At 51.5% G+C, this 27,661-nt stretch overlaps 1 protein-coding gene across 3 annotated transcripts in view; it reads right to left on the reverse strand.

The window, feature by feature from the left end:
• TTC7B (tetratricopeptide repeat domain 7B) overlaps positions 1-27,661 on the reverse strand; it is a 255,265-nt gene that overhangs the window by 221,212 nt on the left and 6,392 nt on the right. For all 3 annotated transcript variants that reach the window (XM_047861697.1, XM_047861696.1, XM_047861702.1), the window contains exons 2-3: positions 10,621-10,775; positions 4,387-4,555 (exon numbers count right to left, since the gene is read on the reverse strand). In XM_047861697.1, the coding sequence (XP_047717653.1) occupies positions 4,387-4,555; positions 10,621-10,775 (324 nt within the window). The remainder of the gene's footprint in view (positions 1-4,386; positions 4,556-10,620; positions 10,776-27,661) is intronic.

Genomic DNA, 27,661 nt, shown 5'->3' on the forward strand with positions numbered 1-27,661 from the left:
TTCTCTCACATGGGAGCCAGTGCATGTTTGGTCCCTGTAGGATGAAAGGGTACGTGCCAAGGCTGTCTATAAAGTCCACATCCAGGAAGGCAAGCCACTTCTAGCCTACACTGTCCCATCTGCAGAAAGTCACCCCGTGTCCAGCAGATCTAAGTCCCAAAATAGACAGTGGCCATGTGTCCACTGTTCCCAAGCCTTCCCGTTTGGGAAAGAAACATCTGTGGCCATTTGGTGTCCTGGAGATTTCACCTGAAACCTCAATCTGTATCCCAGAACAAAGATGTCTACTCACTGGATTAAACCAATGCTATCAGAAGCTAAAGTGTTTCTCAATTCCCTCTATTCCCACCCTCTATTTGTCTGCTTCGGTTTAAGAAATGAAGGAAGGAGTTAAGGGGATGCAGGGGAGGTGAGATCCACTTAGGAACTCTCTGATCATGGAAATGAACTGAAACGTACAACCTTTTGGAAAGAGATCCATGTCCGGCTCTGTCATGGTGTGATGCCAGCATATGCTCTCATAGGTACTTCCCATGATTGCAAGGATATGACCCTGAATCACTAAAATATGCCCAATATGTTGCCTACAAACAAAATGCATCTCACTGTGACCGGCTATGAGCCAAGGCACCGGGAATCACCTGAGCTACACGACGGGCATCTCAGTAAAAATCCAAGCAAGGGAACTTTTATAAATTTCACTCAATAACTGAGCACCAATCATGTGCCAAATACCGTGGTAAGTGCTGAGGCTCGCAAACAAAGAGCTCTTCCTTCAGAGGAACTCGTGGACTGGTGGGGGTGTCTGATAATAGGACAGCTAACACTACTATGATTTTCAGGCAGTCTGCTGATCTACCACGCAAAGACAGCAGTGAACCTGATTAACTCTGAATGTGTGAGTCCCAGAAGGGGTCAGAGAAGATGGGAGGTGTGAGCTTGAGGCACAAAATCTACAGGTAAAACTCTAGGCAAGGAGAAGGAATTAAGGTGGAGGAACAAGGAAGGTGAGTCTGCAAAGAGGGGTGTATATACAAATCACGGGTATTCTCCAGTGATCTGAATGTCTTCTACATGAGGAGACCTTACCTGGCCCAAGCATCCTCCGACCCACGTGCCAGTAGAGCAGCATGATTAAGAACATGGGCTCTGGAGCTGCACACGCTTCAGACTGAGTCCCCCTTCTGCCGCTCAGTAGGAGAGCATGGGCTCCAGCACCGGTCTCTGCGCTCAAGTCTTAGCTCAGCCACTTCCTGGCTTTGGGACCCTGGGCAGCTTATCTAACCTCCCTGTGCCTCAGTTTTCTCATCTGTAAAATGGAAAGAATAAAAGAGCCTACCTCACAGGGTGGTTGTGAAGACTGGCTGATACCCAAATGAGGGGCACAGAGCCTGGCACAAGTAGGCATCGGTAACATTCCAGTAACCTCGCCCAGTCTCACTTCCTTGGTCTGTAAATTAGAGGTTTGCAGGATTTAAGAGACACTGAAGCCCTAACTGACAACTGAATGATTTTGGCTTCTGATTCCCAATAAGCCAAGGCTAACATCAGCCCGTCAGGGGAAGCGCTCCCAGCAATGGCTGGAGAAGCAGATGTGGAAGTTCATGGACATTTCCAGGCTCTGGCTGGCAGCCCGGCTCAAATCAGGCCTCCGGAAGCCATGGACCAGTTTAGGTGACCTGTGAAAGGCCAATTCCTCCACCTCCAGCAGCACGCAGGTGGCACAGGGGAGGGATGTCCCAGGGGCTGCTGTGCTCAGCTCCAGCCAGGGCCTGCCCGGGGACAGTGAGGGGACCGCTCTTTCCTTCTTCCCAACAGAGCTGGAATTAACTGGATGGTCCCAATCTGGAAATGTCAGCAGCTAATTCAAAAGCACTGGAAACACGGAGCTGACCACACCAACCCCGTCTCCAGGGCCTGCAGGTTACGGAGCGGTGAGTCCTCCGTATATTTTGCGTTCATCAAACATTTGTCCACAATCCCTCCTAAAAACTTCTCAAGGACCTTGATGAAGAAAGAAGAACCAAAGAGTATTGCTACACAGAGTTAAGACCAAGAGCCTCTTGAACTCCTCAGAGAAACTGGCCTGTCTTTGGGCATCTCCATGAACTAAAGGGGCAACTTTTCTGCCACTCATAGTCACTTCTTGTGGTCCCCCCATTAAACACTTAGCTTGTAAGCCAAGAGTTGTATCATGTTCATTATGTGCCAGGCACTGTTTTAAGCATTTTCTATATACTATCTCATGTAATCCTCATGACAACCCAAGGAGAGCTTGACAGATGGGGAAACTGAGGTACAGAGCCATTAAGAATTTGCACAAGGGCACAGAGCCAGTACATGATGGAGGTAGGCACTGGACCCAGAAAGATGGCTAAGCACTGGTCCACACTGCCTCTCACGTGGCTGACGCAGGTTCTCAGGGCTGGGGGCCTCCACTGGCAAAAGTGACCCTTCCCTCTCCCATACACGTGTGACACTGAATGTGCCCATGGAAGTCAGAAGCTAGCCAGGGCCCGGTCTCCCGTGAGCCGGGTAGCGTGTCTCAAGAGCCAAGTGCCTCAGGGTGCCTGGGTGGCTCTGTCGGTTAAGTGGCCGATTTCAGTTCAGGTCATGATCTCAGGGTTCATGGGTCTGAGCCCCGCGTCGGGCTCTGTGCTGACAGCTCAGAGCCTGGAGCCTGCTTGGGATTCTGTGTCTCCGTCTCTCTCTCTGCTGCGTGCTCTCTCTCTCTCTCTCTCTCTCACACACACACACACACACACACACACACAAATAAATAAACATTAAAAAAATTTTTTTTTTAAAAAGAGCCAAGTACCTCAGCAGCATGGCTAGGAGCCCACTGCTCACCACATGTCACCCAGGGCAACTCAGGGACCAAGTCTTCTGTCTTCCTTGCCCACCTGCAGCCACGAGTCTCTGCTGGCAGTGCCACCTGCGGATGGTCTGCCCCCCCCAGCCTGTCTTGGAGCCAATGCGAGGACCTGAGCTGTTGCTGCAAAGCAGGCCTCAGAGCCATCCCCCACCCCCAGCTAGCAAACACCCCTGGCTAAATCCACCAGCCCCCAGGTGACTGGAAACTGCCAGAGGAAGCTCTGCTCTCACTGGAGAATATCGTTCCTGGCCCCAAATCACACACGAGCTCCCATAAGCCTAAGCCACGTGAGGTGATGTGAGGTGACGGAGTGGGCACCATGAAGAAGGGGGCAGCAAACCACCAAACGCCCTGGCCAGACAGACGGCATCCTTTCCCAGCCCACACGGATGTAGAGAAGATTAAGTAGATGAACCTGGCAGCACTCGAGGCTCCCCAGGGAACTGGGTGACTATGTCACCCCTGTCACAAAGCTCATAAGTGTGCCTCGGGCCAGGTCTTTAATATCGCAGAGGACAACCAGTCAGACAGCCAGCAGCACACAGATGACCGGCTCGCCGCCGTTCTGGTGGCCCCTGTGCCCAGCCACAGTCCATCACATGCACGGTTTGGACGGTAGGTGGCAGGAGGGAGAGGAGCAGCTTCAAATGGTCCCTTTCCTCCCAAGACCTTTGGAATTCAAAGTGTCCCTCCTCCTCCAGGAAGCCTTCCTGGCCCTGCGGGTCTGTGCGACCTCTGTTGTCTCCAAAAAGCTGTTAGCTGTGCCCGACTTTTACCGTTTGCTCCTTGTTTGGCGCTGATCTTTTAAAATGTTATTTAATAAGCATTTCATAGGCCAGGTACTGTGGTGCTTTGCACACATTATTTGACTGAATCCTTAGAATACATCTGTGAAGCGAATATGATCATACCCATTTCACAGATGAGGAAGTAGCAGCTTGGAAAGGTCAAATGATGTATGTGTCCTGCCTCTGGCATTTTTCCCTCTCTGAGACTGCATTCTCACACATTTGGTTACAAACTCCTTCCTGGCAACTGGGGTGATTTATACTTGCTTCTACCCCCACAGCCCCCAAGCACACAGCTAAACACTGGACGACTGACTGTGCCAGGGATGGCCATCCGCAGGGACCGATCAGCCTTAATTAGCCCAGAGGCGGCATCAATGAATACGACTGGTCAGCCACGTGGCCACGTGGCCCTATGACAAGACTCCCTGCATGTGCTGTGCAGGATCCCCGTTACCCCATAAACCCCTGCTTTCCTTGCAGATTAGTTATCAGCACCCTTTCCGTGTTCGGCCTTTCCTTGTTTTGGTGAGAACTGCAGACCGGAGGCTCTGAGGAAGCAGAGTGTGGCTGGGCCTGAACTATGCAATGCACGTGGTGGGCTCCAACCCAAGGCCTTGCTGGGGACTGCCAGTCCAGGGCACGGGTCGGCCTGCAGGCTCCACGCAGGGCAGCGTGGCCCCGGGGGACGGCCTCCGGGGAGGGAAGGCGCGGGCTCACCTTTGGTAGCGTAGGCTTCCGCAATCAGGCGCAGCCTGTAAGGAGGGACGGCGGTCAGCGGCAGATCATCGAGGCCCCCGCGGGCATAGATGTTGAGAGCCTCCTTATAATCTCCTTCCACATAATTCAACTTGGCCATGATCAGACTGGATTCTTGTAGGAACTCTGACTAGAAGGAAAAGGAGAGAGAGAAACATTTTCCGACGATGCTCTGAGTCACGCTCCCTCGGGGGCCCTCCACCTGCTGCTGCAAAGCCTTGAGGCTCTCTACACAGAACCCACACTTGAACGTGCACAGCACGACGGCCCCGAAGTGGAAACAACCCAAATGCCCATCGACTGAGGAACGGATAAGGAAAATGTGGGCTAGCCTCGCGGTGGAATAATCCTCAGCCAGAGTGAGAAATGAAGTACTGGCCCACGCCACAGCACAGATGAACCTCAGAAACCTTACGGCAAGTGAAAAAGCCAATCGCAAATGGCTACATATTTAATGCTTCCATTTATATGAAATGGCCTGAATGGTCAAACCTATAGAGGCAGGAGGTAGATTACCGTTTGCCTGGGGCCGGTGGGTGGGAGGATGGCAGGTGACTGCTAATGGGTACGGGTTTATTTTGGGGGGTGTTGAAAATGTTCTAAACTGAGGGTAATGACTGCACGAGTCTCTGAATATACAAAAAAACCCCACTGAATCGGACATTTTAAATGGGAGAATTATATGGCACATGAATTACATTTCCATAAAGCTGCTGTAAAACAAAACAAAACAAAACAAAACAGAACACTGAGGCTCCCCTCCGGCCCCTGTGCTTGGCTATGCTGGGCCCAGAATGGACACTTTATGAACAAAGGGACACTTTATGAACAAAAACATACAAGCACCTGTCTCAAAAAAGGACATCCGGGTAGGTCCTGCCCATTGCACAGGGGGTATGCCACAAGACCGTAACCCAAAGGACTCCAGGAGAGAGGCTTTCTAAATTGGTGCAGGGCACCTGGGTGACTCAGTTGGTTAAGCGTCTGACTCTTGATTTTGGCTCAGGTCATGATCCCACAGTTCATGGGATCAAGCCCTATGTCAGGCTCTGTGCTGACAATGCGGGGCCTGCTTAGGATTCTCTCTCTCCGTCTCTCTGCCCCTACCCCCGTGCATGTGCATGCGTGTTCTCTCTCTCTCTCTCTCTCTCTCTCTCTCTCTCCCCCCAAAATAAATAAATAAACATTTTAAAATAATAATAAACAAATTAGTGCAAAACCCAGGACTTTTCTTTCCAGGGGCAAACTTCTCCCACTGAGCCATTCTTCTTGTCAAGGTGACTGAGCCCTCGTCCCCTCCACAGAGGCTGCAAGCTCTAACAGTCATCTGATGGGCCCTCGTTCCTCTCCAGGCAGGAGCACTTGGCTCCCCCAGTCCACACCCACCTCACCCCCGCCCTTCTTCCAGGCCACCACTCCTCAGTAGGAAAAGAAGAGACGACCCAGCCACCTATAGAAGGAAGCAGATTTATACCCTGGCGCAGGCCTTCTCCCTGGAACCCAAGCTACGCCAGGCTAGCTTTGCCAGCATACAGGAGCTCTCCAGGAAGCTGCACTGTCCCGCAGCCTGCAGCTGGGAGGGGGTGGGCAATGCACAGGTCACCTGCCAGAGCATGGCAAAGCAGCTGTCCGCCAGGATGGTCAGCTTCCAGGCATTTCTTTCTTTTTTCTTCGAGTACAGTTGGCACACAATGTTACATTCGTTTCCAGTGTATAACATGGTGATTGGACAACTCCGTAAGCTAGGCTGTGCTCACCACAAGTGTAACTACCGTCTGTCACCAGAGGATGCTCTTAGGATACCATTAATGTGTTCCCTAGGCTGTGCCTTTTACCCCCATGACTTCTTCAGTCCAAAACTGGAAGCTTGTATCTCCCGCTCCCCTTCACCCAATTTTACCCACCTCTCCCTCCCCTCCCCTCTGGCACCCATCAGTTTGTTCTCGGTATTTATGAGTCTGTTTCTACTTTTTGTTTATCTGTTTACTCATTTGTTGTTTTTTAGATTCCATATATAAGTGAAATCATAACGTTATTTCTCGAAAGGGAACAGGGGCAACAGGCAGCACTGGAGAGATGGCAAAATGGGCACAGGAAGTGAAGGGAACAAAGGGGTTTCTTTTTCATTTAAGTTCACTATTATTCTTTTTTAAGTAGGCTCCACGCCCAATGTGGGGCTTGAACCCACAACCCTGAGATCAAGAGTGTCATGCTCTAGGGGCGCCTGGGTGGCTCCGTCGGTTGAGCGTCCGACTTCGGCTCAGGTCATGATCTCACGGTCTGTGAGTTCGAGCCCCGAGTCAGGCTCTGTGCTGACAGCTCGGAGCCTGGAGCCTGCTTCGGATTCTGTGTCTCCCTCTTGCTCTGACCCTCCCCTATTCATGCTCTGTATCTCTCTGTCTCAAAAATAAACGTTAAAAAAAATTTTTAAAAAAAAGGGAACAAAAGAGTTTTAAGTGGGGGCAGTCGGGGGGGGGGGGCACCAATGCAAGAAATTAGAATTACATCTGCAAACGCAGAAATCAAAGCAGACTTAAGAGAAAAAGAGCGATGACAAAAGCACCCACCGCTGGGTTCTCCACCCAGAGGAAAGGCTTCCTGGCCGACTAGGCTGTGTCTTCCTTCCTACCTCAAGCCCTCCGGCACCGAGACCACTGGCTTAAAAGCAAGGGGGAGGGGCGGCGGAAGCTGGTGTCTAAGAGGCTTAGCGCTTCATCCTGGGACAATGAAAAGGTTCTGGAGATGGCTGGTGGAGACGGTTGCACAACAGTGTGAACGCACTCCATGCCACTGAAACTGTATACTTAAAAATGGCTATAACACTAAATTTTGTGTTATGTATTTTTTACCAACAGAAAAAGATTTTTAATATTCAGCTTGAAAAAAGTGTAAGTTTTTTTTGTTTTTTTTGTTTTTTTTTTTTCGAAAAGAAAAGTAGACTACGAGGCCAGATGGAAAAGATCTAGGAGCCTGAAGAGAATTACAAGCGGAAAGGCACAGTTTAGATGCAGGGAACAGCCTTGCTGGGTGAGTCCAATCGGCCGCAGGCGGACGGAGAGCACCTCCCCCACGGTGTTCGGGCGTGGCCTTGCCCTTGATAAACACAGTTCTCTTGACTTGAATCAGAAGCAGGGCTCCTGACTCCCAGGTCAGGCTCTTTCTGCCACGCCCCATCGCCTCCTTGCTCTGGTCCTTCCTGCCTCAGTCCACGTGTGTTTTGTGGTCCTTCCTGCCTCAGTCCACGTGTGTTTTGTGGGTACCTTGTCTGCACTGGGCTTTAGCAAGCTCCCAACCAGGAGACAAACCGACGTAAGGTCAAGAAGAGAGGAAGTTTCCCGTACAAAAGTTGTGTGACTCTGGAACACTCTGTATAGGGTAGAGGAAGCTACAAAATGGTAGGAGGAGAACATTCCTCCAGGTAGAACCAGTAAAACAGCAACAAATGACAGGTCCCTGGTGCTGTGTGGCTGTGAAAGAACTTCCACGTCCGTCCGGGCCTCAAAACAACCCTGAGCTAACTATATGCTTACAGATGAGCAGCGTGAAGCTCAGAGAGGTTAAGTAACTCTGCCGAGTCACACAGCTTATAAATCCAGAACTGGAACACAAACTCAGGCATTCTAACTTGAAATTCCGTGTTCTTACCACTACACTGGGTTGTAGAGGGTGGAGAGCAAAACCCAGCAGCACCTGGTAACACAAAAGGTCAACTTTTCACCATGAAGTTAGGGGTCTGGAAGGGGGGAAAGAAACTAGCCAGATGTCAGGCCCGGAGCGGGATCCTCAGCCTTTCTCCCCTAACACACAGCCACATCCTCTTGGAGTAGTGCTTGAATCTGACGGCTGCCACTGTGAAGCGTGGCCCCTCGTGTCCACTGTCCTTCTCCCCCTTCGCACTGATGACCACCTGCTAGTATCATGAGCTGACTTTGAAGAAAAGTGTATCGTGGCCCCTGGAAAGCAACAAGGAAAGAGAGAACATGTGTTTTTAAAGCCCCACCTGCAGCACCAAGTGCTTACTAAACTGAACTTCCTATATTAAAGTGAATGCTCTCAAGCCAGCCTCTGAGGGGCCTGGGGCTATGTCCACTGGAGACAGACATACCCAAAGGCCATTTTGAAAGGAGGCTTTCTGCCAGGGTTTCCAGAAGCCTGCAGCCGCATAACTGATGAACACTAACACTCACGTATTCAAATGCTGCCCACGCCCTCAACTGCTCCGGGGCCAAGGAGGTGATCAGATAACAGGGAGGAAGGACATCTCAGAATGAAAGCTCGCAGGCTTGGAATATACTGGAGCTGGGAGGGTCCAAGCTCACCCCTCCAACAGCCCACCCCTTTCAAACCAAGAGAAGCTAAGCCCCAGGGAGGGAAATGATCTCTTTGGGGTCACACAGCAATTTGGGAATAGGCACAGGTTTCCAAAACAGGTACAGAAGGTAAAGTCGAGGAAAACATGGCCTCTTGGGGTGGGGGGGAGGGGATGTACACAAACAGGAGAGTAAAGTCCCAGAGGATTTGGAGACAGGAAGTAAAGAAAAGGGAAAGAGAAATCATCCAGGTCACAAGCAAAGAGATACAATTCAACAACAACAAAAACCCAACCTGAATAAAAGCTGGCCAAAGCACTTGAATAGATATTTCTCCAGAGACCTACAGATGGCCATGAGCACATGACAAGATGTTCAACATCACTGATCATTAGGGAAATACAAATCAAAACCATAATGAGATACCACCTCAAAAGTATTAGGATAGCTACTATCCAAAAACAACACACACACACACACACACACACACACACACACACACACAAATACAAAATGCTGGCAAGAATGTTGTGAAATTGGAACTCAGTGTTGGTGAGAATGTAAAATGTAAAATAGTGCAGCTGCTGGGGAAAACAGTGTAACAGTATGGAGGTTCCTCAAAAAATTAAACATAGAATTAGCATATGATTCAGCAATCCCACTTCTGGGTATATGCCCAAAAGAATTGAAAGCAAGATCTTGAAGAGATATCCGTAAACCCATGTTTATATCAGCATTATTCAAACTACCAAAAGGTAAAAGCAACATCAGTGTCCACTGATTGATGGATGAATAAACACAACGCAGCTTAAACACACAGCAGAGTATTATTCAGCCTTAAAAGGGAAGGAAATTCTGATACATGCTACGACATGGATGAACCTCGAGGACATAATATTAATAAAATAAGCAAGTCATAAAAAAAACAAATACTATGCAATTCCACTTCTATAACGGATCTGGAGCAGGTAATATCACAGAGACAGAAAGCAGAATGGGGGTTGCCAGGAACGGGTAGAGGCGGGAATGGAGAGTTAGAGGGTAATGCATAGAGTTTCACTTTGCGATGATGAAAAAGTTCTGGAGCTGTGATAACAGTGAGCGGGGCACAAGAGCACAACGGTGGCTAGAGAAGATGATGGGAACGGGCTAGGTACGGGCAGCAGCCTGCAGAAGCGGTAAGAGCCAGCCTTCGGGGCCACGGAGTGTGCAGAGCCCCGCAAGCGAGGTAACGGTGGGGAGGGAGGAGGGGGAGTGAAATCCAGATGAAGGGAGATTCAAAGGAAGCAAGAAAGGACTGTGGTGAGAGGGAGAGGGCAAGCTGGGTGCAGAGACCAGAAGACAGAGCAGGCGGACAGCAGAAGGGTAGCACTTCAGGTTTCTGTGCCGTGAGGAACAGGTCATTGCTCAGGCAGAGGGCAGTTCCTGTCCTGGCTCCTTCCCACACCAAGGTACCAGGCCTGCGGTCACCAGCAGGGGCCCCACACAGTTCTCAGGACATGCGTGTCTCAGGCAGGAACTGGCGGGAAAGGGCATTCCTGATCAACTCCTCTCCTCCCTACAGTGGGCCAAGGTGGCAGGTTGAGCTCTGGGCCTCAGACGGCAGCTTTATCCAAGCACCTGGGGCAGATGATGCTTCAGGATAATGTGTCATCGAAGAATCACCAGAGAGGCCCCTAGGAGCCGGAAGCCCCCCCCCCATGGTGGTCAGCCAGCCGTGGGTCCGGCACAGCAATCGCGCAGCGGGTCGGCCTGCTTCCCAGAAGCCACGGCAGGGTACAGACGTGCTCCCCACCTGCCCGGCTCCTCGTAACTGCTCACTGCCCGGAGCGGGGTGGGCCCAGCGTCACCCCTCCGCTCCCCGCATCTCGGGCACCCACAGTACCTTCAGGTTCCCCCGGTCCAGGGCGGCGGTCAGATGCTTGCGGACCTCGGTCAGCTGGGGCCTGGGGCCTCGGGGACTGGCCCCCTGCCGTAGGGGGTGTTCCTTCAGGTACTGCTCCAGCTTCGACTCCCCGAGGAGGAGCTCTGCCATGTCATCTGCAGAGAACAAAGCGAGAGGCTAAGTGGGAAGGCCCCCCAAGGACTTCAGGACCACCACACCCTTGCGCCGTGCCCTCAGCAAGGCCCTTCTGGAACTTCATAACCTTAGATGGAGTCCAAGGAGGCACCATCTTATGGTGAATTCTGTTCATTAATAAGAATGTTCCAGGGACATCCGGGTGGCTCAGTTGACTGAGCGTCCGACCTCGGCTCAGGTCATGATCTCACGGTTCATGGGCTTGAGCCCCACGTAGGGCTTGCTGCTGTCATCGCAGAGCCCTCTTCAGATCCTCTGTCCGTCCCTGCTCTGCCCCTCCATGACTCGTGCTCTCTCTCAAAAATAAATAAACATTAAAAAAAAAGAATGTTCCAGAGTTTGTACTCAGACAGGTGGTAGCTCATTCCTTTGTCACACATTGATTGAATCTAGAAAGACTTGATATATGTTAACAGAGAGAGCCCAAATTCAGTAGGAAAACACAAAGTTGTCTTACGATACTGTTCAGCATGATCTTTATAAAACAATACTATGTATTTTCCAAGAGCAATGTGGTGAAATCTCCCAGTCCTGTTGTGTTCTATGGCCTTATAACGCGGAGGTGAGCTGGCAGAATATCTTCTACAGTCAGATTTTTTTTATTTTTTATTTTTTACATTTATTTATTTTTGAGAGACAGAGAGGACAAAGCACAAGTCGGGGAGGGGCAGAGAGAGGAAACACAGAATCGAAAGCAGGCTCCAGGCTCCGAGCTGTCAGCACAGAGCCTGACGCGGGGCTCGAACTCACAAACCATGAGATCATGACCTGAGCCGAAGTCAGACGCTTAACCGACTGAGCCACCCAGGCGCCCCTACAGTCAGATTCTTAAAACGAGTTGTGTCAAAAACACCTGAGTTGCATGCAGTCTGTTTCTGCCTAAAAGTCGAAGCCATATAGACACGGACAGCTGGGAATGTCTAGATGCAGGTTTTACCCCTAAGAGTATACTACTTATGGTTGCAATTCTGCTAATATCCGTGCTGGCTTGTTAATTAGAATGAAGAGCTCACTCCAGAAGTAGCGCTTTGGGATCCGCACATCTAGATGCTCTGAATAAACCCAGAACGATTCATACACCAGCCTGAGCATGACGTATTTCTGCTGTCATGGGACAGGATGCAATTGTATCAAGATGTAAGAGCGACAAAACAGGTCTGGAAGGATATATCTCCAATCCATGACCGTGGTTACCACCGGGATGCAGAGCGGCAAGGACCTCAACTGGAGTAAAGGGTCAAAATGGACTTCAGTTTTACCTTTAACATTCCAGTCCCAGAAAGGAGAACAGATTTGCCTATTGTTTAGGTAATCTAAAATTAACTCAAGAGAAAAAAATCACAGAGGACCCGCTGAGATTCTGGGTGGTAGGTCCACTGAAGGCTGCAAGCTGGAAAGAGAGCCTTCCCAAGTCCTGTGGTCAGTGACCCAGATCTGCCAAATCTAAAGTTCTTAGCAGTGCCTCTGTCTGTGCACCAGGAAGCCTAAAATAGTCTCTCAGAGATGAGACCGAGGGTCCTAGGATAAGCCGAGCAACAACAGAACAGGGCTGAGATAAGTGACTGAACACAAAAATTCTGTAAGTGTCCAAGAAGAAAAAGCAAATCACCTACAAGATGAGGGGGAAGATCAGGCAAGATCCACAGAAGTATCCTGAACCGAAGACAGTGAAGCCACGTCTACAGAAGACACAAAGCGTAGCCCAAGTGCACATTCTTGAGAATGAAATCCCGCTAATAAAGAAACTCGGGACTCAGGCGTGAAGGATATGTGGGCAAAGGCCTGACAGGGAGGGTCCACACATTTACCTACAGGATACTAGGTGCCTACAAGAATTACAGTTAAAGAACAGACTGTGACTGCTTTAAACACAGTGCAAAAATGACAATATATCAAAATTGGGAGGAGCTTTAGAGCACCATCTTTCAAAACACGGGAATATAGGCTTAAAGAAAACACACACACACACACACACACACACACACACACACACACACACGACTCCAGTCTTTTGAAGAGTTGATTGAACTCTTTTAGGAAGTGATGCCGTGTGCCGAAGCATTTATCTGGAGTTCAACAGTTCCCTGAGATTCACTTTCGTTTCTTTTTTCCCATGAGTACTTATTAATACTTTATTTTTCAAATCGAGAATGGCTGCGCCCAAGACCTGTGTACAAGCCACACGTTATTTTCAAAGTTGCAGTCGCTATTGTAAAAAAGGAAAAAGAAACAAGTGAAATAATTAATTTTGATAATATCTTTTACCTAACTCAATATATCTAAAATATTATCAGTTGAACAAGCAATCCATATTTTTTAACTACTGGCATAGTTTTATGTTCTTTCTTTGCATTGTTTTCCAAATCTAGGGGCACCTGGATGGCTCAGGTGGTGGAGCATGTGAGTCTGATCTCTGGGGCGTGAGTTCGAGCCCCACGTTGGGCGCAGAGCTTATTTAAAAAAAAAATTAGTAAATAAAAATGAATTTTTAAAAAAAAGCTTTCCAAATCTCATGGGTACTTCGCACATATGGCACATCTCAATTCTAACCAGCCACCTTTCAAGTGGTCAGAAGCTGCCCGTGGCTGATGGCTGTGACGTTGGACAGGAATGTGCGATCACTCTTCATAAAAGTCTGCCTGCTTACCTTTATTCTGTTTTCCTAAAAACATGTCTAGAATGAGTATCTCTTAAGAATGAGTAATAAAAATTTCTGAATGATAGGATTTGGGGTAATTTTTTAACTCTGTGTAGTTTGAATTGTTTTCATTGAGCAGAATTGTTTTACCTTAATATTAGGAAAAAGGGCGAGTCTTCTTTAAACACTGGAAGTATATATGATGGGACAGGAACAGTGGTTATTTCTGGGGTGAGACTATTCATAGACACGGACTTTCTTTTCTGTAGATTTTAAATTTCCAAAAGCTAAAATAACGTTAGATTCAGAGTTATAGATATAAATCCCAGTTTGTCACGTTGGGACTGTGGTTCTAGGATTTAACCTCAGTGTTCTGGGGGGGCGGGGGGAGCAATTTTAAGAAAGCCCCACTGTACGTGTGAACTGAGGATTCCTCGCTCCGCATTTTTCCCCACTCCGATTAACTCCCCACTGCGGCTCCCCTGACCTACAGCTGAAATGGCCGTCCCCAGCAGAATCGCTAGGCCAGCAAGCAGAAAGGACAGCAGACTGGGCCCTCTGCTGCCTGCCACCTCTTTCTAGTTGTGCGACCAGGGGCACATTGCTCACCCTCTTGAAGCACCAGCCTCCATGTAGAAAATGGGAAGGATACCGTGATCACAACGAGACCGTGGATGGGAGCTAATGCATTCTCGGGGAGGGACATGCTGTGGCCTGGCCTGCCATGCCTCTCAACTAGACCCTACAGGATGAGTAGGATCTGGACTGGCAAATAGCACAGGGAAGGACAAACCAGGCTGAGGGAACAGCAGAGCACAAGGAAGGTGCAAAGGCAAGGGAAGTGCACCGGACCAAGTGGCCGGAGAAGAGGGTGTGGGCGAGCGGGAGGGCAAGAACGGAGACTCAAGCGGGGAGCAAAACATGGGACTAACGGTTCCCCTCTCCCCGCTGAGCCCCATCTCCGTGGAAAACAGGTTCCGGCCAAGTTCTCCACACGTGGGCCCAGTGAACCTCCTCTGGGAGGTGACAGAATCTGCCAACTGTCCCCAAGTATTCATTCTCCCCTTTTTCCTTTAGTATTAGAGTCCCTGAGTTTTATCCATGCCCATAGCTGTCAAGGTAGAGACTGCTTCCCGGGCTCCCTGGGGGCTGGATGCTAAGTTGTGGTCCGTGGGATGTGAACAGAGTGCCGCATGCAGCTTCTCTGCTGGCCCCACAGGAAGTGAGCTCACCCTCCGGTTCCTCCTCGCCCTACCCCAATAGCTGGGAAGAGTCCGCGCTGCTGGGAAATGGCGCATCCATTCTAACCCTCCAGATGGAAGCCATCTACTGAGGACCACAGAGCAGCACAACATGAGGAACCTCGGTCTCCAACACGCGTGAACTGCCACCAAGCCCTAGACCGCTTATGATCAATCACTGCGTGAGACAGAAACATTAACTTCCACTTGGCTCTTGTTGTTTCGTCACTGTCACTGGGACCTTAGTTACAGTGGCCAAACTGCTATCCTGACTAGATGTCCCGACCACCAAACAGGCTTTCAGCTGAGAACGGCTATCTGAGAACACCTCACCGAACAATACTCATTCTCAGGGTCCCTCACGTCTAAAAGGAATTTCCACAGAACCCAACTGAGGGCTTTGGTAGAATGCCCCGACGTCCCACCTCTCCCATTTCACGGCTTGTATATCCTAGGCTTGCAAAAATATTTAAACAAAGGACGACATAAAGAGACGTAAAAAGCTACCACCTTAGTGCTTTGTAGGATTTACAGACTTTTAGCGTATCGATCTCCGGATAATGGAGGAACACACCAGTCTTGCTGCCAAGCTGTGGAGGGAGGCCAGCTCTAACAGAAACACTGGACAGGCCCTGGGAAAGGTTCACTGAGAGGAAGAGGCCTTGCTCAGACTGAGGAGACACGGTCCCTTCCCTCATTGAAGCTCCACGCGACGCAGTGGTACTGGAGACGTGCACAGTCCTGGACTGGAGGAAGAGGAGACAAAGCCTTCACCAGCAATGTTACAGGTACGTGTTCACAAGCAGAAGAAACAGAACGTGCAAAGGCATGGCACAGCCCCGTTGTTCGGGGAACTCCAAGAGCTGAACCATGAAGGGCAGAGAGGGGAAGAGGGGAAGAGTTGGGATTTCCTGCCAGGTCGGCGAGGATCAGCTCCTCAGTTCCCGAAGGAGCTGCGCGCTCTGAGCAAAGAGCGGCTGCAAATTGAAAATCTGAAATGAACGTAGCGGCTGCAAAATAATTTGTGAAACTTTAAAATTGTTCAGGCTCCAGGGAATCGCCCAGGCAAATTATGTTTCCTTTTCTCTATTCCAAAAAGGTGACTTCTCTACCACTCACTCTCCCAACCAGGAGGGCAAAGATCTGAAAAACATGCTATGAATTCACGCTGGAGAAGTTCTACGGAGGCTGCGAGGCTCCATCCTCAGTCGGCGCTGCCGGCTCTTATCAAGGACCCCTGGGTCCCCAATTCAGAGGCCACGAGTGACAAAGGACACAGATGTCACCTAGCCAGTTGTTACTGCCCATAGCATGTCCAGCTACATGCTAGGAAAGTGAGGCACAAGGGGGAAAAAAACGGCACCTCGGGGCATGCAAGAAAATTAATTCCAGCTGGATTAAAGAATTAAGTATGAAATAAAAGAGAGTAAAAAGTTAAAAACAGACTTTCGCTTCCAGCCAAGATGGAACAGATTTACCCTCCTGTATAAAATAACCACAAACACAGGGCGCCTGGGTGGCTCAGTCAGTTGAGTGTCCGACTCTTGATTTCAGCTCAGGTCATGATCCCAGGGTCATGGAATCGAGCCCCATGTCAGGCTCTGCTTTGAGGGTGGAGCCTGCTTAAGATCTCTCTCTCTCTCTCTCTCTCTCTCTCTCTCTCTCTCTGCCCCTCCCCTGCATGTGCGCATGCACTCTCTCGCTCTCCCTCTCAAGTGAAAAAAACAAATAACCATAAACACAAGACAAAATATGTGAAAAAAACAATTTTCACAACATTGGACATGGGACAACAGAGAAAAGTGGTCCCTGAAAAGTGGGGAGCAGACAAGGTGAGCTCTGTAATTGCCTTGAGAGTTTCTGGCTGCACCACTGGAACAAGGAACCCTTACATGAGGATTCCGCCTCATGAAATACTTAAATCTAAGTATCTCTCCCCACTCCCTTGCCTACTCACACTCACCAGGCACAGGGTAGGGCACAGCCGGCCATCCCACCCTGCAGGGAGCACAGCAGGACTGCACAGTGGGACCAAGGGTGTACTTTCCAGAATGGAAAAGCCTAGGAGTACAACGTGGAAGACAGAGCTCTGGCCTCAGGCAGCCCCAGGCTTAACGTCGGCTCCCTAGCTTACTTAGCTGAGCGGCTCTGGGCAACTTACCTAACCTCTCTGAGCCTTAGTTTCCTCACCTGGCGACGGCGAGGATTAGACGTGGGTGTAATGCACAGAGTACAGAGCAGGTACAGATGTGAGTTACGATTACTGCCATTGCCATTCATTTTGGACTTGCTATCTCCCAGAATGGTTATGTTGCATCTAGGAGGCCAGGAAGCTCTAGGGGACACAATCCCTGTGCTCAAGAGGCCTGCGATCTAGTAGGATGATAAAAATGTTGTATAATCTTACTAGACAAGCCATGCTGGGCTCTTACTAAATGCCGTGCCGCGCGCTGAGACATCACATCACCCCGTTAGTCCTCCAAACCTCACTAGAACCTATTCTCAACCTCCATCCTCACGGATGGGAGACCAGGCACAAGAGGTGAAGCCATGTGTCAAAGGTCACAGGGCCAGTCAGTCCTGGAGCTGGAATTCTGAACCCAGGCCGTCTACCTGCGCTGTTACCCCGGCGCGTCAGGCACGAACCGTGTGGATATCAGCATCCAGAGAAGGGGCCCAGCTTCCCTCCCAAGCAGCCATGTGACGCTGGCCAAGCCGTTTTACCCTTCGGCCGCAGGGCTGCGCGGGCCGTTCCTAAGTCCCTTCCTGCTCCGCCTGCCAGGACTGTCAGGTGACCAGGGTGAGGAGGGACTCAGGGGTGCTCGGGGCTGGTTTCCACCTTTCCCACGGGTATTTTTCAGGGTTTAAGTGAGGCTGCAGAAACCAGCTTCCCAGGGACTTCGGTAGAGATACAGCCTGAAGCTGAACAGAGACCGCTCCTGGGGACTCTCACTGAGAAGCAGATGGGGAATCGGCCCCGGGCGAGAGCCCTGTGCTGAGCTTCATCTGCAAACAGACAATCTCCGAAGCCTGGCGGCTGGCCCTGCTGGATGCCCAGGCGGCCTTGGCCTCCCTGATTCCCCCAAGGAGGGAGGTGCTGTGTGGCCTTTGCCACTTCAGGTGACTGCCCCCTCCTCCCAGCCTTCTCCCTCATGGGATAAACAGCTGACACCCAGAGACTGGATCAACGCGGAAGAAAAAAGCTTAAGGTTTCCACTCTATTCCAGGGAGTACGTGACACCAATACAAAAAACTCTCAACAACTCGCATTTGTCAATAGAGAAGCATTTAGGTCTATTCAAACCAATCCCGCGGTGGCTCCGATCCAAGAGGAAAAACAAACCCCTGCTCAAGTCCAGCCGTTGTCAGCGTCCCCTGCACCTCTGTTGTTGCCCTGGGAAGTCAGCCAGGTTCTCCACTTCTTGGTCTCAGGACGACTTCAGTGAATTTCGTCTCATTTACTTGGCTTCTTGTAAGTCACAGGTACCCCAGCACCTACAGCACTTGTCATCCCCTCCCCACCAGCAAGTGACAGAAAAATAGACACTGGGATACTGTCGGCAGGAGCATAAATCGGTACGAGTGTCGACCGAGGGCAATTAGCAACATCTACAGAATGATTTATGTACCTGCACCATCTGACCCAGAAATTCCAGGCTTAGGAACTTATCCCATACATACGTGCACTCCTGAGCACCTACGTGTACCAACGGGGATGTTTCAACATACGGCCCCACTGGGAACAGCATAGGACAGAAAACAACCTGCACAGTCCTCACTGCGGCGTGCCCCACGTGATGGGACATAACGCGTCCCTTACACGGAAGGAAACGGATCTACATACGGTCCCGCGGTACCTGACTGCACGAGCGGCCCCAGCTCTTCATACCCCTGAACCCACATGCTTTCTGGCCTCTCACACTGAACGTGGGCGTGGCCGCGTAACTTGCTCTGATTGACAGGACAGACGCAGACACGTGTGACACACACAGAGGCTCGGAAAAGGGCTTACTCGCGTCTGCTTTCCTCTCGCTTCTCTGTGACCACCTTGAGAACGCAGCGGGGCTGGCTAAGAAAGGCCACAGGGAACACAGCTGAGTCGTCTCAGCCAGGCCCAGCCACGGGAGAGGGCCCAGACAAGGGCAGCTCCATCGCGGAGCAGACCCACAGCTGGCTCCCCTGGCAAGCCCAGAATGGTGAAAAATAATAAAAGGTGGCTATTTGAAGGCACCACGTTTGAGGATGGGTTTGTTACACAGCAACAGGTAACACTGTCAGAGAGGGATACAAAACAGGGTATGCAGAATGTTACTATTGTGTGTGAAAACCAGAAACCAACAACACTCTTTCTTTTATTTTTTTTTAATTTTTTTTTTTTTAATTTTTTTTTTCAACGTTTATTTATTTTTGGGACAGAGAGAGACAGAGCATGAACGGGGGAGGGGCAGGGAGAGAGGGAGACACAGAATCAGAAACAGGCTCCAGGCTCTGAGCCATCAGCCCAGAGCCTGACGCGGGGCTTGAACTCACGGACCGCGAGATCGTGACCTGGCTGAAGTCGGACGCTTAACCGACTGCGCCACCCAGGCGCCCCAAACAACACTCTTTCTTATACACGTACAGATATGCTGACTATTTCTTTTTATTTTTTTTTTAATGTTTACTTAGTTTTGAGAGAGAAAGCACAAGCAGGGGAGGGGCAGAGAGAGAGGGGGACCCAGAATCCGAAGCAGGCTCCAGGTTCTGAGCTGTCAGCACAGAGCCCGACGCGGGGCTCGAACTCACAGACCGTGAGATCATGACCTGAGCCGAAGTCGGACGCTTAACCGACGGAGCCACCCAGGCGCCCCATACGCTAGTTCTGAAAGGACCCCCAGGAAAGTTCCAAGAGTGGCTACGTCTGTGGACAGGAGCAAGAGGATACAGGGATGCTGTAGGAATAAAGTTACTTTTCTCTCTTGTGTTATTTGACTTTTACTACCGTGTACATTCATTGCCTGCATAAAACATTAACTAGTTAATTTAACAAGAAAAGAGGGGAGGGGCACCTGGGTGGGTCAGTCGGTTAAGCGTCCGACTTCGACTCAGATCATGATCTGGTGGTTCGTGGGTTCAAGCCCCACATCGGGGCTCAGAGCCTGGAGCTTGCTTGGGATTCTGTGTCTCCCTCTCCCTCTGCCCCTCCCCTGCTCGGGCTCTGTCTCTCTCTGTCCCTCAAAAATGAGTAAATGTTAAAAAAAAATTTTTTTAATAAAAAAGAAAAGAGGGGAGGTGGACCGGGATGAGGGGACTAAATGAATGATGGGCATGAAGGAGGGCACTTGTGGGGATGAGCGCTGGGTGCTATATGCAAGTGATGAATCACTAAATTCTCTTAAAACCAATAAAATAATCATAATAATCAAGAAAAGAAGATGGCCCGTGTTGGAGTGTGCTGACTCGGGAGTGCGTAATCTGGTCACCCACAGGGGGCTGGCAGGACCTGGCCCGGCATCTCAGAACCAGGTGAGGGAGGTCTGGGTCTGCAATTATTAAGTAGAGCTCGTCACCGCTCTCCCTGGGCCACCAGCCTCCCACATGCACACTCTCCAGGCCCCCCGCATCCTTCCGAGGCTGTGGCAATCTGTCTCACCTGGGGGTGCCTGGACAGGCTGTACCTCTCTCCCTTCTCCTGCCAACAGCCCAGGCGTCGTGTGAGCTGCAGTTCAGGGTCACCTTGGAGAAGCTTTCCTGCTCCCTTGGCCTGACCTCAGAGTGCTGCACGCATTAGCCACCAGCCAGCATTTACTTAGCACCCGCCAGCACCCGACACGTACAGTGGTGGGTGAGGCAGAAGCGTCTCTGCCCTCGTGGTGCTCACATTCCAGAAGGGGAGACAAACCAGGAAAAGGCCAGGTAGCGGTAAGAGACGCGCAGAGAGCTAAAACAGGGCGGCGTGGCAGTGCGCGACTGGGTGGCTACCTGAGACTGGGCGAGCCACGGAAAGATCTGAGGGAGGAGTATTCTGGCAGCCCACGGAAGGGCCCTGGGGCAGGAACGCAGCTGGCATGCGTGAGGAACAGCAAGAAGGCCGGTGGCTGGAGCAGCGGGGACAGATGGGAGCATGGTAGTCAGAGAGGCGGGTAAGGGCAGCCACGAACACACTGTGGCAGACTGTGCTCAGGAGTGTGGCTTTCCTTCTCAGAGCACCTGGAAGCCTCTGGAGGGGGCGGGGAGTGTGCAAGCAGGGGGTTGAAGTGATCGGTTTAGGTTTTGTGAAGACCCCTCCCTCCGCCGTGTGGAGAACGAACTTGGGGCTGGAGAGGGCGAGGCAACGGCAGGGATGGTTGGAAGGTCACCGCAGAGGAGTCTGGTGAGGGGTGACGGATGCCAGGACAAGGGGGCAGAGGTGAGAAATAGTGCCGAAGGGGGGAGACGGGCAGAGGGGAAGACACGATTTGGAGGTAAAAATAAACAAGATTTACTAATGGGTGGGACCGGAGGTGTGGCACACAGAATAACACCCCCTGCGCCCCAGAGACGACTGTGCCCTAATTGCTGGGACCTGTGAATATGTCACCTTACATGGCAAAAGGGACTCCGCAGATGGGATTAAGTTAATGACCTTGAGACGGGATTATTCCGGATTACCTCGGGGGCACCACCGAGTCCTTGGAAGAGGGAAGTAGGCGGCTCAGAGGAGGAGATGGTGGTGAAAACAGGTATAGTCACAGAGGAAGCTAACCCCTTGCTCTAAAGATGGAGGCGGGGCATGCGGCAGGGAATGTGGGCAGTCGCAGAGGCCAGGAAGGCAAAAGCATGGATCCTTCCCGAGAGCCTCCAGAAGGAACTCAGCCCCTCTGACACTTGAGGTTAGCCTAAATGAGACCCACTTCCAACCTGTAGCCTCCAGAACAGTCAGAGAACACAGCTGCATTGTTTCAAGCCAGTAAATGTGTAATAATCGGTGACGGCAGCAATAGGAAACGGATGCACAAGGGATGAGGAATGGACGGGGATTAAAGATAAATTCTTTAATCTCAGATATGACACTGCACAGTGGAGTAGACAGTGGTACCGTTTTGCCGTTTACTGTAGGGGAGGAGGAATAAGACCAAGAGTTCTGCTTCGACAGACTTAAATAACATTCGATATCCAAGTAGAGACATCAAATCGGTGGATGGAGGTCGGCGTCAAAGCTGGAGGAGAGTGAGTGAGAGAAAGGACCAGGTTAAAGAAACCGGGACTGCCTGTTACAAAAACGGAGATGAGAAGTTTCCAGAAAGAGGGAGTGGCCAAGCGGGTTAAAGGCAGCTGGGATAGGGAAGAAAATAAGAGCACAAACGTAACCACTGGATTTGGCAACAGGGAGGCAACATCGGAGGGTGACATTGACAGGAAGAGCAGCGGGATGGGCAGGGACACAAGCTCCGAGAGGGCCGAGGAGACAAAGGTTCCTCGAAGAGGCTTTGCTGAGACAGAGCAGAGAGGCGGGCAGTGAGGAGACAGAGACGTGGGACCGAGGAAGGTTTTTACAGGAGAGTCTTGGGTATCTATGAACCCTCTAGGGCATGATCCAGGAAACAGAGAGAGACAGAGAATTGATCCAGAGGCGAGGAGAAATGCCCGAAGCCGTGAAGTCCTGAGGAGGCTCCAACAGGGCGATTGTGAGCCAAGGTGAAGGGGGTGCAGGCCTCGAAAGGAACCGGAGCCTCCACACGGTGACAGGAGGGAAAGTGGACACAGATTCGGTGGTGGGAAACAAGGGGGTTTCCTAACTGCCTCTATTTCCTCGCTAAAATATGAGGCAACGTCATGAGGTAGGAGAGGGTGCCATCCAGATAAAAGGCCTAAGAAGGGAAAAGAATGCGTGAGAGCGGGAATACAAACATGCCAGAAGCGTGGCAGTGCCTCCGAGGTCACTTGTCATCAAGTGCAAATGACGCGCAAGGTTCCTCCCGCAAAATGCAGCACGCAGGGGCAGGCCGGGAGCTGGGCTTAACCGGGGTAGGGCCACACAGCAGGGCAGGAAGAGAAGGTCATGTCACCCGGCCCCTCAAAACCCTCCGGGAGCTCCCCTTTCACCCGAAGCGAAAGCCAAAATCCCTGTACCTTACCACCTTGGCTCTGACCTCTGCCCTGTCACTCTCCCCTTCACACCCTGTCTCCAAGGCACACAGTAGGTATTCTTTAAATATTTCTGAAAGGAATGAGTCAATCTCTAGTCTCCCCTTCACGGACGGGACCTAATCAGGTACCTCAGCCCCCCTCAGGCGTGCCTGGCATGCAGCTGGGATATGATTGTTGACCGAGACCCCGGCCTTCCCATTTCCACCTCAGGGCTGCCTCTGTTCCCCCTCCGCCATCTTTGCTTGAATTATGACCCGGTTCAGAGGACCTGGCCATTTGGATCTTGACTGAAAGGCAAAGATGCCATAAGTCAAAGATTAAGGAGCTCAAAGAAGTTGGCAGAAAGCTATATTCTGGGAAACTCTTGGTAGTTAGAGTCCAGGCTTCAAGCCAAAGCCTTCTGCCCGTGTTCATGCACAATGCAGAAGCTGGAGGGACAGGATGAGAGAGTAAAATGTGAGAACAGAAGACAATATTTCCACTGCTGGCAGAATAGATAAGTATACTGGTTTAACACACACACGCTCGTACACACGCACATGCACACACATACACACACACTTCCCTAGAAAAACCTAGTCTAAGAAGAGAAAAGGTAACTTGAAAGTCATGATCTTGGAGTTGGTTTGGCCTGTCCCCAGGGCTCAGCAGGGCAGGAAATGACTCTAACAGGGCAGGGGGATGTTATCAGGCCAGCCCAGAAGGCTTGGAAAGGGCTCGCTCAGGAAGCTGGCCCCACACAGACAAGTTAAATGCATACCCACACAGAGCCGGCAAGCATCTCTTGAAGATTCAAAGCTCTAATCCTGTCCCTGCCCTCAAAGACTACAGTGTGGGGCCATCAAGTCCAGGCACAGTGGGGTGGAAAGACCACCAGGGACACTCAGAAAACAGGTGAGGTAGGATTTCTCCAAGTGAGAGTCCAGGCAGAAGGAGACGCCAAAACTGGTGTGTGCGGCGGGGCAGAGGTAGGAAGGAGGCTGCCCCGGGCCACGGGGCAGCTGCAAGGGGCCTGAGGGACCCACCTTCCCAGGCCTCCAGGCCCAAGACTCGGTGGAGAGCGGACTCTCTTGGCCTGGCGGGCCAGAGGAAGGAAAGGCATTTACTGCAGGTCCCTGTGCTCGACATGCCCAGCAATATCACCTCACCGACTCAACACCCCTTACTTGAGAAAACATACTGCTTCTTCTTGGACTCAGAACCTGCAAGGGCCAGAGAGGCAGTTAGTTACTCAAGGGAAGCAGGCCTCACGGCAAAGGGGCTGAACCAGCCCACAGGTGAGGAGACTGGAGGGACAAGGAGAGGCAGCAGGGAGCCCTGGCCACTCAGCAAGTGTCAACCCTGCAGTTGCACAGGAGACACAGGAAGAGAAGGTCATGGGCATTCAGTCAGCCTGAACAGCAGTCCATCAGCCAGAACTTACCCAGAGCCCCAGGCAGGCGGGGCCATCCAGTCACCTGAGGGACGATACCAAGAGTCTTAGCCTCTCAGGTAGACACTCCCTCCCCAGGACCTCCTCAGCCCTCGTCCTCTCCCACTCCCACTCCCAGCACTGAGCATGTGTGCTACACTAGAGCACAGGGTGGGCCTAATGACCACGGCACCCCAGGCCCTCAGGCAGCGGCTTGGCACCCAGTACGCACTCAGCAGGTGTTTGAGGAGGAAATGCATCCGAGTTAACTCCTCAAGGGCAGCGGCCAAGGTGTTCACTGAACAACTAATTGAGTACCTACTGTGTGTCAGACATGTTACTGGTGCTTGAGACATAGCAAAGAACAAAAGAGCAAAACAGCCCTGCCCTCATGGGGCTGACAGCCCAGGGGTCACATTCGTTGTTGCGTCCCCAGTACACATCATGACACCCCCACATCCTATCCCGGCTCATTAAAGTGCAGGATGGAAGGCTGCAAGGAGAGGGCTGGGGAGCCTGTCAGACCCAGGTCCGCACTGACTAGTTCGGGGACCCAGCTAACAGCGACTGCCGTTCAGCTTTGGGCCTCAGCCACAAGTCAGTACAACAGGACCCCACCCCAACCCCTCCTGCACGGCTCTGCTATCCCTGCTGTCATTGTCACCCTGACTGCTTCCTCCTCCCTGTAAAGGGCTGAGTATCTGGACCTTTCTAACCTCCTTCCACACACAGTACTCCTGATTCAGGCAGGCTGCTGCAGATGACTGCTGGTGCCTGAAACTGCATTATCTCTTTTACTCCTCAAAACAACCTTTGAGCTAAAGAGGGAGGCTCGGGGAAGCTGAGTAACTCACCCAAGGCCGGACAAGCAGCATCAGAGCCGGGATCTGAACCCAGGTCTAACAGGACAAAGCCCTGCTTTGCACCGGGTTCCTTTCCTCTTTGCTAAAAACCGCTCCATCTGCTTAACAGGGTGAACTACGAGCCTGCTTGCCCAGGCCTGGGGGGTTCCCAGGACACAGGATTTTCAGTTCTGAAAACCAAGAAAGCGTCAGGCCAACTGGGACACGTTGGTCACCCTAAAGCCACAGCCCTGCCCAAGATCCTCCTCCTGGCACTTTGCCAGGCCCCTCCCACTGTCGTCTCAGCGCACCCTGCCCTCAGCCCCCCAGTAACCCAGCGGCACCCTGAAGCCTCGTAACGTGGTCATTGCTCTCTCAGGCTGCAGGCGGGGCACGCTGTCCCCACCACTTGGACAACCGTGTCTAAAATCTGGTCCTGGAACTTTCTGTGCTCCAACCACCTATGCTCGTCAACAATCGTGCTTCCTGAACCCCAACCCCACTATGGCTTCCTGAAGCGGAATTCGGGCCCAGCATGGGAATCTGAATTGCTAAGCAGCCCCCAGGCGACTCAGCTGCCCAGAGATTACGTGACTACCCTGAGCTGGAAGCTCCTCGTGGCTGGTGACCCCCTCACTCTATTTCTTCAGGTGCAGTCCCCACGCATAGGAGGTACTCATTAAATGCTAAGGATTATGGTTGAGAGCAGGGCTTCCAGACCCGCTTGATCACACAACCCACCTAAGGCTCTGTTTAAAAATGCACACGTCGGGGCACCTGAGTGGCTCAGTCAGTTAAGCGACCGACTTCAGCTCAGGTCATGATCTCATGGTTTGTGGGTTTGAGCCCCATGTCAGGCTCTGGGCTGACAGCTCAGAGTCTGGAGCCTGCTTCGGATTCTGTGTCTCCCTGCCTCTCTCTCTCTGCCCCTCCCTTACTTGTGCTCTCTCTCTCTCTCTCTCTCTCTCTCTCTCTCTCAAAAATAAATAAACATTAAAAAAAAAATGCAGATGTCCAGCCCCCACCTTGGACCAAGGGAAATCACCACCCCACCGGAGAGGCCTGGGAATCTATGATGTCCAGGCTCCCTTAGTTCAGTGCTACTCAGAATGGGTGGACAGACCAGCAGCACTGGCATCACCCCAGAGCCCTGCCCCAGACCCACTGCATCATCAGAATCACTAGGGATGCGGCCCAGCAAGTCTACTTGGTGATTCTTTGATCTGACAAGTTTAGAAAACAATTTGTTGGTATAAAGAAAAATGGAATAGAGTGAGAAGAGGGTTAGAAACCAGCTCGATGAACATCTCCAAACGTCGGTCCACTTATCCCCGAATGAGAATTATGACCCCCGACACCATTCCTCACGCGGTCATTGTGATGCCCAGAGCACGGCACACAGCAAAAGCTCAAGAAATGCTTGTTCGTTCCCTACTCGCACCGTTTTAACACCCAGGGAGTCAGGAAAACTAAGGCTTCAGAGAACCAAGTGAGGTGCACAAGGTCACTCAGAGGGCAAACACATGCAGATTCTGACTCCAGGTCTAGCCAGCATCCAAAAGGACCACAAAACGTCTGCTCCGCCTTGCTCTGGCACGTCCCCTGCACCGCACTTGACGAGCAGGAGCAGACACACAGGGGCTGTGGCCACACACACTGCTAGGTTTCCTGTGGCTTGTGACTGCCCTCTCTACGTTACATGGCATTCATCTGACCCAGCTGCCAAATGCCTGTTCCTTCTTGTCTTGGTAGTTGATGGAGAGGGTTTTGAGAGGTGTCGGAAAACCTCTTCCCTTCTCTTGGCTTCTCAGATGGGAAACACTGGCTTTCACAGAACGCCCTGCAACCCTCCACCACCCGCCAAGCATGAGGTCACCCAGCGGGGCAGGAATCTACCCAAGTGAGGTCAACATGCATCAGAAGCGGAGGCCGTTCCTGATGGCGTGCCCGGTGCAAAGCTGGCGGGGCAGCTGGGGGTGACCCGAGTGAGCGAGGAGGTGTACCTGCTGGAGGGCCTTGGGCGGCAAGTAAGGAGCGAACCCAAGTCAGTGTGACTTCAACAACAAGACGTTTATGACCCCACATACAAGCAAGTCCAGAGAAGAGGACTTCCCGTCGCCTGTTCCAATCGCTCAGAGGCCTCCACGTGCAAAAGTCCGGGCCCAGTTGGCCGCACAGCATGCCAAGCGGGCTGACAGCTCATCCCAGCAGAACCACAGCCCTCGGTCCCCTAGAAGCTGACCGCCTGGGTGAGGAGACAAGATATGTGCCAAGACAGGCCACATGGGGGAGGAGAAACAGCCTTGGACTGGGGGATGGGAGACCGTAAACCCACCACAGTGGGCTATTTATATTCTATGTGTCCCTTTGCAGGGACTGTTCGTGTGTTTTGATACAGAAAGAGTGACATGTTTTATTATCAAGTGCTGCCCCGGACCCATTGAGAGGGTCACATACTGGCCAGCATACGGAAAATTTCCAGTATTTCTGGAAAATTCTACATTCTTAAACACAGCTGGCACCAAGGGTTTCAGAAAAGGGATGCCGAATGTGTATCACCCCTTCCCATGTGCGGTTTCACAAGGGGAAATAAGGCTCTTAGTTA

Source organism: Prionailurus viverrinus, chromosome B3, assembly GCF_022837055.1.
Source record: "Prionailurus viverrinus isolate Anna chromosome B3, UM_Priviv_1.0, whole genome shotgun sequence".
NCBI lineage: Eukaryota > Metazoa > Chordata > Mammalia > Carnivora > Felidae > Prionailurus > Prionailurus viverrinus.